Source organism: Jaculus jaculus, chromosome 1 (assembly GCF_020740685.1).
Source record: "Jaculus jaculus isolate mJacJac1 chromosome 1, mJacJac1.mat.Y.cur, whole genome shotgun sequence".
In the NCBI taxonomy this organism is placed as follows: Eukaryota; Metazoa; Chordata; class Mammalia; order Rodentia; family Dipodidae; genus Jaculus; species Jaculus jaculus.
This window is the reverse complement of record NC_059102.1, coordinates 292,874,014-292,886,342: the sequence shown is the minus strand read 5'-3', so window position 1 is coordinate 292,886,342 and position 12,329 is coordinate 292,874,014. Positions and strand designations below refer to the sequence as shown.

Sequence of the window (12,329 nt, the reverse complement as noted above, 5' to 3'; positions counted from 1 at the left end):
ATCTCAGAGGTAAACATCCACAAGAAATAGTAATGGCTGTTGAAATTTCTCCACTGCTGTTTTCTCGATAGAACTTCTCAAATTCAATTTTTTTTTTTTTTAGAGAGAGAGAGCGTGACCTTGTACTGTCTCACTTTTGTGCATCTGGCTTACATGGGATCTGGAGAGTAGACTGTGGGTCTTAGGCTTCACAGGCAAGTGCCTTAACTGCTAAGCCATCTGCCCAGCCCCCAAATTCAAACTTCTTATGCTCAAACTAAAAGAACTTCATGGATTTAGAAGGAAAGGGGTGACTTCAATAGTAGATAAGACTTCCTTAAAAAATCAAGAATCAGGCTTGGTCTTGATAACTTGAGTCTAGTCTCATAATCTAGGTGTCTTCATTCTTTGACTCTACTGTCCTCTGAACACTATTTCCATCCTCTGATGCTTACAAAAAGGAGGGAGGGGCTAGAGAGATGGCTTAGTAGTTAAGGTGCTTGCCAGCAAAGTCCCAGGACCAGGTTTGATTACCTGGTACCCATGTAAAACCAGATGCACAAGGTGACACATGCATCTGGAGTTCATTGATAAAAGTCTCCAGAAGAAATGGCTTAGTGGTTAAGAGAGCTTCCTGAAAAGCCTAAGGACCCATGTTTGACTCTCCAGGTCCCACATAAACCAGACATACAAGGTGATACAATCGCACAAGGTCACACGTGCGTACAAGGTACATGCATCTGGGGTTTAATTGCAGTGGTTGAGGGCGTGGCATGCCAGTTCTCTCTCTTGCCTCTCTCTTTCTCTCTCCCATAAAGGAGTGTGCCACCATGCCCAGCAAAAATAATAAACAAACAAATAAATAAAAATATCTCCAGAGATTGCTGTGAGAGAAATAATTTTGCTTTATAGTTTTGAGGTGCTCCTTCATGGCTCCCAGAAAGAGGGTTTTCCTGATGGTGACACACAGCTACCTGGACATATGCACAAATTCATCTTCATGTTCTTTTCTCCCTCTCTACCCTTAGCATCGACTCAATGTCCTTAAGTCCAGAGACCTGTTAGCAACTAACTCTCCAAAAAATGGCAGCAAGACCATTAAGATGGCACCCCTCAAAAGAGCAGTTCCTTTTCTAGACTGTGGTTCATCAGACAGATAATGTGATCCACTCCCCTGTCATTTCCTGAAAGCCAGTGTTGGCTGTTGGCAAGTTGTTCAACAACAAACTAAATGTGAAATGTCAACTTTCACTCTGAACTTTCCCTGTCCAGAGCATCAAAGGACAACATCACTGGCTTTTACTAATTTTAGTAATCCACTGAATAAAGGATTTGTAAAGTAGCTAGGTATTTAATTATCCATGCCCTGCATGAAATGGCATGATTATTATTGCAAAGAGACCTTAATAAATTGGGACACAGCTTGGGGGAAAAAAAGGAAGAAAAATCAACAGCAAATACTTTGAAACAACTGGATATTTATGGGGCAAGTAGAATTGTAGAGAAGGTATCTAAAGTTTTCAGAATTTTTTTGTGATACCAAATTTCTACTAAAATTGGTTTTTTAAATGTTTTGAGAGAGAGACAGACAGACACAGAGAGGAAGACAGAAAATTGGTGTGCCAGGGTCTTTAACCACTGCAATCAAATTCTAGATGCATGTGCTACCTTGTGCATCTGGCTTACATAGGAACTGGGGAATTGAACCTGGGTCCTTAGGCTTTGTAGGGAAGTGCCTTAACCACTGAGCAATCTCTTCAACCCTAAAATTTGTTTTTAGTATTTTATTTTTACTTATTTGCAAAGAGACAGAGAGAGAGAAGGAAAGAATGGGTGCACCAGGACCTCTAGCCACTACAAACTCCGGATGATGCACCGCTTTGTGCATCTCGCTTTACATGGGTACTTGGGATTTGAACCTGTGTTGTTAGACATTGTAGGGAAGTGCCTTAACCAGTGAGCCATGTCTGCAGCCCTCTCCTAAAATTTTGCACAGATCAGTGAAAACCTTTCTTTGGCTCTGAGAAGGACTCTGTGTATCCCTCATTGCAATGCTCTGCCCATGATACTTTGGCCATGATTCTGTGTTCCCAGTCACTGACTGGGCTAACGCTGCTCGGTCATTTTACCGAGAGTCTTCTCAGTGTCCCGACTTTCAATAGTAGGCTGCTGGTTAAGAGTTACACAGGGGGAAGAGCAGTGCAGGGAATGGGAGCAGGCAGGAACGTAGAGACACGCTCAAGACATCTGCTCTCAGAGGTTGAAATAATATTTACCCAAAGCAACTGACCTCCTCCTTCTCACTTCTCATAAAAATTCAAATTACACTTTGGGAATTAAGGAAGATTTTCTCTGAGGTCACTGGTCAGCCACATCCTAGTGGAAGCCCTCATGAGCTCATCGGACTTGGCCTGTCTCCAGGGCTCTGCTGTGTCAAGACATAACTAGCGGGACTAAACAGAATAGTTGCAGAGTGGAGGAGGCCGCAGGTCCCCTGGGCTGTGGGCCCTGGGGAGAGAAGCTGCTTGGCTCAGCCAGCGGAGCGCCTCTCACCTGTAACATGCATCTGCCTCGAGTGATGAAGATAAAAATGGGGACAGGATTTCCACTACTTTTGATAACCCATTTATGGAGCTGTGGTCACCTTAACTGTTCTCTGGCACCAGTCAAGAGACAAATCACCATTTTCTGGGAATCTTAAGAGAAAATTGACAAGTGCAAATTTCATGAGGATCACCAGGTCCAACAATTAGATTTAATAAGTAATTAACAGTTCCTGGGCCCCATCCTGCTCAAAGCAATAAGTTATTATTTGGAACAGATGCCTGAAGGTGAGCCAATTGTGGCCTGAGGAAAGAGCTAAGAGAGACAGAGACTAAAGGCAGGATATAACCAATGGGCAACAGCATTGTGACAGTTTGAATAGATGCCCTGCAGTGGATTAAGGAGTTTATTAAAAACTTCTTGGATTTCCAGCCACCTGGCTGAAGGAGGTGTCACTGGACTGATCGTATGGTCCAGTCCTAAGGTGTGCTGTGGATTTGATGTTCCAGTCTGAAGACATGCAAAGGGCCTGGGCTCCTCCTAGAGTTCCTGAAGTGAGGTGTGGCTTTTGGGTTTTTTAGCTTAGGGCTTCTCTCTCTCTCTCTTTTTCTGTCTCAATCTCTCTCTCTGCTTGGACCTGTGAAAGCAGGCCAGCTTCTTTTGCTGTTGTAGAAATTGCCCTGGATCTGTTAGCTTCAATAAATATCCCTTCCTCCAAACCTGTGCCTGGCCTGGAACTCCGTCTCAGTGACCTGAAGCTGTCTGCTACAACTGTCTTGGCTAAAAAGTCTTAAAGTCCTAATAGTTACACTAATTCATCCTTTTTCAGATATTGGATTGCATCTGAGCATTAGCTGAATGGATTTGAAAAGATGCAAATGTTATACCAAAGAAAAAGAACATTCCATTTGGGTGGGCTTATAGTTTATTTTTGTCTTTCCCACAGAATGTTCCAAGAAATTTGCTTCTATTTTACAACTTAGGGAGTCAAAAACAAAATATGTCTGGGAAAAAAGGAGGGGGAGGGGAATACAAGGGTGGTATGTGAGGTGGGGCTCGGGAACAACCCTGGGGCAGGCAAAGACTATGGTGCCAAAGCCTAACTGTGACTCATGCCAACACCATTCTCTTCCTTCAACCTCAGGCCCTGACACCCTGTCTCTGTACTGCCCCTCTCCTGTCCAAGGCCTACTCTGGGGTTCATGTCCTGACTAGCTCTCCGTAAGCAGGGTCCTACACCTGTGAGATTTTTGAGAGAAAGTCAGTGACTTCATAAATAAATCACAATAATGAAAATGTTCTTTAACCCTCCATGAAACAAGATTCATTGAGTTTTACCATAAAAGGACATATATATGTGGTGTGTGTGTGTGTGTGTGTGTGTGTGTGTGTGTGTGTGTGTGAAGGTGGAAAAATTTAACTTCTGGGATATGGAAAATTAAGAATTTCATCACACATGTAAAAAACCAAATGTGTTATTAGATTGATCAAAACCAACCACCTGAGCTGGGTAAGGTGGTTCTGCACCTGGAATTTCACCACTAAGGAAGGTGAGGCGGGAGCACTGAGTTTGAGGCTAGCCTGCAACAACCCCAGGCTCACTCTTGAGCCACGCCACTGCCACGTGCTGCCTTTCAGACCTGAGCTGTGAGGAGGGGTGAGTTCCCGACAAAATGTCCCCTTCCTAAGGCAGGTCCCATGTCAGACCAGGCTATTGAACCTAGACCCCTTGTGCTCCAAAAGGCTGGGGACATGACAGACTTAAAGAAGGTCATACTTGACTGAAGACAGCTTTAAAATGTGGGATTTTTTTTTTTTTTTTTTTTTTTTTTGGTCTTGGAATCGTGTAGCTCTGCGGGAATTAGGAGCCATTCCCTCTCCCATCAGGCTAATGGAAAGTCAAATGAAAACCATACGAAATGGCTGAAAGTACTTTTCACTGTGCAGACTCTCTTCATGACCTCATCTGATACACTGACAAGTGGCAGTGTGTTGATGTTTGAACTGGTACACAAATATTTTCACCTTAGTGGTCTGTCAGTCGGGTTATTCTGAGGTGCTGTTTAATCTGGACCTTTGCCTAACATAGCTGTCACCACAGGGCCTCCGAATTCTCTATGTGAGTCATTACTACAAAGAGAATAATAACAAGGCTGGAAGTCTATTGCATCAAGGCCCCGAAGGTCAAAGAGGCTAAGACAGTGTTGACATTAAGACATAGTAGAAGGCTGGAAAGATTGCTTAGTGGTTAAGGCATTTGTCTGCGAAGCCTACGAACCCAGGTTTAATTCCTCAGTACCCACATAAGCCAGATGCACATGGTGGTGCATGCATTTGGAGTTTGTGCAGTGGCTACAGGCCCTGGCGTGTCCATATTCCCTCTATCTGCCTCTGTCTCATTCACTCTCTCTCTCTCAAATAAATAAACAAAATATATTTCCCTTTTTGTGTTGTTTTTTTTTGTTGTTGTTGTTGTTTGTTTGCTTGTTTTTCAAGGTGGGGTCTCATGCTAGCCCAGGCTGACCTGAAATTCACTATGTAGTCTCAGAGTGGCCTGGAACTCATGGTGATCCTCCTACCTCTGCCTCCCAAGTGCTGGGATTAAAGGTGTGCTCCACTAAATTTGGCTTTTTAATTTTTTTTTAATCTTAAACTGGGCATGGTGGTGCATGCCTTTAATCCCAGCACTCAGGAGGCTGAGGTAGAAGGATCACCACAAATTTGAGGCCACCCTGAGAATACAGAGTGAATTCTAGGTCAGCCTAGACTAGAGTAAAACCGTACCTCAAGAAACAACAAAAAAATACATATATTTTTATTTACTTATTTATGAGAGAGAGAGAGAATGGGCATACCAGGGCCTCTAGCCACTGCAAATGAATTCCAGACGCATGTGCCACCATGTGCATCTGGTTTACATGGGTTCCGGGGAATTGAACCTGGGTCCATAGGCTTCACAGGCAAGCACCTTAACTGCAAGGCCATCTCCCCAGCCTCCGCGTACTCTGTTTATATGGGATCTCTCTCTCAACCCCAAGCTGCCATCAGTCAATGAGTCCCAGCGATTCTCTGGCCTCTGCTTTGTGGACTGGTGTTACACATGTGCATGGTCACACTCAGCTTCTAATGTGTTCTGGGGGAGTAAAACTCAGTGATTTCTGGATTAAGTGGTCCTCTTTTTTATATTTATTTACTTTAGAGAGAGCAAGAGAGAGAGAAACACAGAAAGAGAGAATTGGCATGAAGGACCTCAGCCACTGAAACTGAATGCCAGATGCTTACATCATCTAGTGGGCATGAACAACCTTGCACTTGCCTCACTATTGTGTGTCTGGCTTATGTGGGATCTGGAGCTTGGAACATAGATCCTTAGGCTTCATAGTCAAGCGCCTTAACTGCTAAGCCATTTCTCCAGCCCTTGATTAGAGGCAAGTGCTCTTAATGATTGACCTATTTCCCTAGCCCTGCAGTATTTTTATACTGAAAAATGTACACCTTACTGTGATTACTTTGCATTAATGCCTTATGTGGCCCACATATGTATAGAACACACACACACACACGGTTTTATTTTAAAGATACTTTCTAGGTATGTTTGGGCTCAACACAACAATGAGGAGTCATTTGGCTCTCTTGCCCTATATAGCAATTATCACATAACACCTCAAAAGAAATGCAGACAGTAAACAAAAGAAAACATTTTTAAAAAACTGAGCAGGAGAGATGGCTCAGCAGTTAAGTGCACTTTCTGTACAAGCATGAAGGCCTGAAGGAGCCTGAGACCGGCCCTGTTGAAATATCCAGGTCCCAGATGGCCACTTACTCCTGTCACCCCAGGCCCTCAGGGGAGAAGAGACCTAAAATTCTTCAAGTTCTGGAATTGGTACAAGGAGACTCCAGCTCAGAAACAAGACCAAGCAGAAGATCACAAAGTGGTTCACCTGATGTTCCACTCTAGCCTCCGCCGGGGGGTGACCCCCACTGCAGGCGAGCTCCTGAGGCACCCCTAGGGCACACACATGTGCATCCACCACACACACCACATCGCACACGCACACAGCACAAAATAAAATTTAAAAATAAGTGATAAAAGGAAACAAACAGCAACCAAAAAAAAAAAAAAAACCCTCCCAGAAAGGATTTATCAAGTCATCAATGGATTCCTGAAGAAAGGTGAGTTGATGTAAGACTTCAAGTGAAAGAAGAAAATTATGCAAGTGGAATAGTTGAATTCCAGGAGATCAAGAAATGTGTGACTTAATTTAGCTTCAAGGCTAATGTTGGCCTTCCCCTACAAGCATTTCCTTTGCCAAATGTCCACTCACATGTAACCCTGGAACTATCAGAATGCTTCCATCCTGTCCAGCTCTGGGTCACCAGCACACAGCAAGTGCCTGGTATGCAGTGTGTGTGTGTGTGTGTGTGTATGTATGTATGTATGTATATATATACATGTATATATATATGTGTATATATATACACATACATACACACACACACTGCAATATATATATATATATATACATACACACACACACACACACACACACACACACACACATACATACACACATATGGAGAAAAAGAAAGAGAGAAGATATTCTGGTTTACCTGGTTCCTATAGCAAAACAACAAAGAAAAGCTCCATCATCATAAGAAAACTTTTGGTTTTTTTTGTTTTTTGTTTTTTGTTTTTGAGGTAGGGTCTCACTCTAGCCCAGACTGACCTGGAGTTCACTATGTATTCTCAGGATGACCTTGAATTCATGGTGATCCTGCTACCTCTGCCTCCCAAATGCTGGGATTAAAGGCCTGTGCCACCATACTTGGCTATGAGAAAATTTTTGGCTTGACATGTTTAATGACCATACCAGGAACCAGGTACCCTCTGGCATCTTCCAAATATTGTTCCCTAATAAAAACTTCAGCAGCACCCCTGCAAAGGAAGTATTCTGGGAGATCTGTCAAAAACAAAAGAGAGTCTGTTCTTATATCTGAACAATGCCCACAACCAGTCTCATTCTGGCCCAAGTGACTATGGGATCGGTGTCGTCACAGATGTGAGGTCACATCATGACATGTGTCCTTTGCAGAGTTGTAACACTGTCCCTGAGAGCTAAGCCCACGAGGTGCTAAGGCTATGATTGGCTTTTCATCAGGATCATGGGAAATGGTCATGCAACCCAGAGCACGGAAAAACAGAAAAGGTAAATGAACCATAGAACACCAGTTAATGTCTTATACATTTCTTTCTGTTCATTATTTCATTTTTATACCTCGTACCAGATAGAGCTAGCTGTATGACAAATACTAGGTACATATTATTCCCATGTCCCCCCCCACACACAGGAATAACCTGCGACTAAAGGACTATAGATGACCCTATAGCCCCATGTCACACGTGCCCTATGCCACACTTAGCATACTTGTTTCTAGCAGAGAAGCATGCTGTCATTTCAAAGAATAAGTCTCTAACTTACTTTTATTTTTTAGTGTGTGTATATAAATGTGCATGTATGTGTATATGCATATGTGTGTGTGCCATGGCATGCATGTGGAGGGTAGAGGCCAATCTGGGTGTTGGTCCTCACCTTCTGCCTTGTCATAAGGCAGAGGCTTTTGATCTCATTGATGTCCACATTGTATTCAGCAGGTAAACTGGCCCATGTGCTTCCAAGAAACCTTCCTGTGTCTGCCTCCCTGCTTGCCCTCAGCATGCTGGGATTGCAGACGCCCTCTGTGGCCTCTGAAGTTTCAAACTCAGGCACTCGGTTTGTTTAGCAAGCACTTTATCCACTGAGCACCTGCCAAGGCCCCAAGTAAGTATTTTTTAAATACTTAATTTATTTTAAAATATTTTATTTATTTATTTATTAGAGAGAGAGAGAGAGAGAGAGAGAGAGAGAGAGCAATAGAGAATAGGTACACCAGGGCCTCTAGACAATGCAAACATACTCTAGATGCATGCATCACCTTGTGCATCTGGCTTGTGTGAGTCCTGGAGAATGGAACCTGGGTCCTCAGGCTTCACAGATAAGTGCCTTTAACTGCTAGGCTATCTCTCCAGCCCAAGAATAAACCTTTAAATAGGGGGCAGTGGGCACAGCTCTGCCCTCTGCAGCCATGGCACTAAGACTGAATGCCCAGTCTGGTGGTCTTCAATATTGAGTTTTCAACAGCTTGCTGACCAAATGCCTCTATCTAGACAATCTAGAGAAATGGCTTTGGATCCACACCTTCCATTCTTTCAACCTCTTTCTTTTATTTTGGTCATTCACTAAAATGGTCCTGACCTGACCACACAGATGGAGAGAGGACTGGAAATGCTGAGCCTCGTTTTACCTGGGTCTCATCGCCAGTCATCAGTTCCCATGAGCCATAGTGTCCCTTCTCCTGTCGGAAGAATTGTACAGCTTCTAGAAAGGCTTGAGCTTCGAATGTTGTCTGTTTCATGTAATCTAAAGAAAGAAGAGGAGGCATTTAGTGACACAGAGTTCTATATCACCTGTTGTTGAAGTGCTGCCAGTGTGATGAGCCACAGAAGTAGCATTACCAACTATATAGCAGGAAACAGCAAGACACAGAAAAAGCTACGCATCCATTTGAAGTTCATGTCTAGGTGTGCATTACATGACTAAGCCGATCAGTTACTGAGTACACTGGTTACTGCCAGCAGCAGCACATCACCCCTTCCATTTCTTCAATATGCTTCCCATCTTGCCCCCAAGCACCTGGTGACTCCATGTGACCACAGTGACCTCTCACACCAGCCATACATTAGCAGTGCCTCTGAGCCCAGAGGGTCCCCCTCTCCTTGTCACAAACAAAATCCAATTTCTTTGTCAGCTGACATCAGCTTCTTGTCAAAAGCACATCTATACAATATGCTAGTTCATGCAAATGAAAGGTGCTGACATGTAGAAGGATTCTGATTATCTAGGTTATCACCAATATAACTGAGAACTGGAAAACCTTTTGGAGGAAAGTCCAGTTCTCACTCTCATTTGATAGGTGAGGCGAAGCACCGAACAATGAATTGGTTGCCCGAGGTCATAGAAGTGGTGAGTGGGGGAGCCAGTGAGATCTCAGGCAGCCCAACTCTAAGCCTGCTCCTAGTTTTGCATTGCACTGTCTCATATGCTAGTGGGATGGGTATTTCCTTCCCACAACACTGGATTTTAGGGGCTGGGAAGTAGCATAGTAGTAGAGAAGCCTCCTAACATGTACAAAAAGTCCTGGATTCACATTCCAGCATTTCCCAAAATTTGGATTTTTAAGTGGCAGTATATTGGTTAAATAATATCTCACAGTAAAGGAATGACTATCTATTGATGGTATATTGGGTATGAAAGTTAGAGCTGGGACTTTAAAGTATCTTTCTTTTTTCTTTTTTTTTGGGGGGGGGAAGGGATGAGGTTTCAAGGTAGGGTCACATATTAACCCAGGCTGACCTGGAAGCTACTCTGTAGTCCCAGGCTGCCTTCAAACTCACAGTATTTCTCCTACCTCTGCCTCCCAAGTGCTGAGATTAAAGGCATATGCCACTACACTCCGCCTTAAAGTATCTTTCCTTTTTTTGGGGGGGTGGGGTTCAAGGTAGGGTCTCACTCTAGCTCAGTTTGTAGTCTCAGAGTAGCCTTGAACTCACAGTGATCATCATACCTCTGCCTCCCAAGTTCTGAGATTAAGGGCATGTGCCACAATACTCTGCCTCAAAGTATATTTCTTAGTAACATATAGAACTAGTTGTTAGTTGAGGGTGTCAATATGTAGTGCAGATTAGCCTGGAACTCGTGATCCTCTGTCTCAATCTCCTGAGTGCTAGGACTACAAACATGGGCCACCATGACCAACTAAACCAGCTCTTAGAGGATGAAGTGACAACACAATTGTAGAAATATTAGTGGGAAAAATGAACTTTAAAAATATTTAAGGGCTGGAGAGATGGCTTAGCTGTTAAGGTGTTTGCCTGTGAAACTAAAGGACCCAGGTTTGATTCCCCATGAGCCATGTAAGCTAGATGTACAAGGGGCACATACATCTGGGGTTCGTTTGCAGTGGCTAGAGGCCCTGGAATGTCCATTCTCTCCCCCCCCCCCCGCCTCTCTCCCTCTCTCTCTCTCTCCCCTTGCAAATAAATAAAATTAAAAAAAATAATTTCACAAGGTACTGTGAATATATCTCAGTGCTGGAATGTACTTAACAGATATGAAGCCCTAAGTTTGATAGGTTTAATACCTAATACCGTAAACAAAATCAAATTGAACCATAAAGAATCAATTCTAAGGGGAAAACATCTCATGAAAATAGAAACCTGAGCCTGGCAGAGGGGCACACACTTTTAATTCCAGCACTCGGGAGGCTGAGGTAAAAGGATCACCAATGTGTTGGAGGCCAGCCTGGGCTACAGAGTGAGTTCCAGGTAATCCTGGGCTACAGTGATACCCTGCCTCAAATAAAAGTCAAAATAGAAGCAGGACTAATTAGAAAGAAGGGCTTCACTGGAAGGCACATGGGGCAAGGGGCAGCAGAAGTAACCGGAGGGCATTGTGATCAAAATGCATTATGTACTACATGTATGAAAAGTGTCAATGAAAAAAGAAATTAAAAAAGAATCAACTCTTAGCAAACAGAAATGAAATGAATAAAAGGGACGAGTTTCCAGTGCACAGTGCCCTTACTAGTAGCATATAAACTGTACTTGTAGGATAATAGTAGACTGGTCAGTTGAAAGCAGCTGGTTCACTTGGGGTGGGGGGCAACATAGCCTTAGACAGTGGGATTATGTAGACAAGTACTAAACAGTTGATTTGGGGGCATCACTGACCTTAATGATCATCCGCCTTGAAAGGTGAAAACCAACTAACAGAGTGTGGAAAAACTCTTTTCAAAGTCTCGGGCCCTTGAGAGTGAGAAAATACATCTCAACCCACAGAAATCACAAGAGTTCAAGCAAAACTCTTCCTCTCCACAACTGAGGCTACCACGAAGGCCGACATCTATTCCTTCAAAAATGTGGACCAGAACTGACATTTCTAATATCAACATAGACATTTGGTCAAAATCAGAAATCAGAAAAGGCATGTCCTAAGAATCAAGCTTTCAAATTGAACTATTTTCTGTCTTGTTATTTTTCTTGCCTTGGCAGCTGATTTAGTGTTTAACCTCAGAGGTTTAAAAAATGAAAATTAGGGTCTTGCTATAAAATTGCCAACACCAGCGGCAGTGCTCTCTCCACAGGGGCGGTAATATGGGCCCAGCACAATGGTAAGGACTATGCTAAATGAGATGGAAACTGTAATTACCACGTGGAGATTCAAGATTGACTCATGTGTTCTTATTTTTAACAGCTGTCTTCATTTCAAGCCTGAGGAAATAAAGAGATGGGAGAAACTGTGGTTCTGTGTTTGGATGGAGTGAATATGGCCTGACCCACCAGCCAAGGAATGAAGGTTTAAACTCTTCCCTTCATCACCAGCAGCATAATTTTTCTTCTTCCTTCTTTCTTCTTGACTTGTTGACTGGAGGAGGTATTTTACATCCTGCCTACACCCTTCTATATCTCCATCAAAGCAAATGACAGTTGTACTGATGAATTCATTACTAAAAATCTTTGGGAAAAAATAACTGAAGAAAAGAATTTGGAGACAATGATGTGGGCTTCAGACTGAAGTCGAAAAAGGACTGGAAGGAGAACTGAAATGTGGTAGTGCTGGAGAAGAAGTCCTTTCATGTCTGCAGAAAGGGATCAGTAGTCATATGGACCACAAAACAAGTTCAAGTCAAGTCACTGGGCAATGGCACCT

At 43.2% G+C, this 12,329-nt stretch overlaps 1 protein-coding gene across 1 annotated transcript in view; it reads right to left on the bottom strand.

The window, feature by feature from the left end:
• Positions 1 to 12,329, bottom strand: part of Niban1 (niban apoptosis regulator 1) — a 190,749-nt gene that overhangs the window by 26,015 nt on the left and 152,405 nt on the right. The window contains exon 6 of the mRNA XM_004658858.2: positions 8,866 to 8,981. Within this exon, the coding sequence (XP_004658915.2) occupies positions 8,866 to 8,981 (116 nt within the window). The remainder of the gene's footprint in view (positions 1 to 8,865; positions 8,982 to 12,329) is intronic.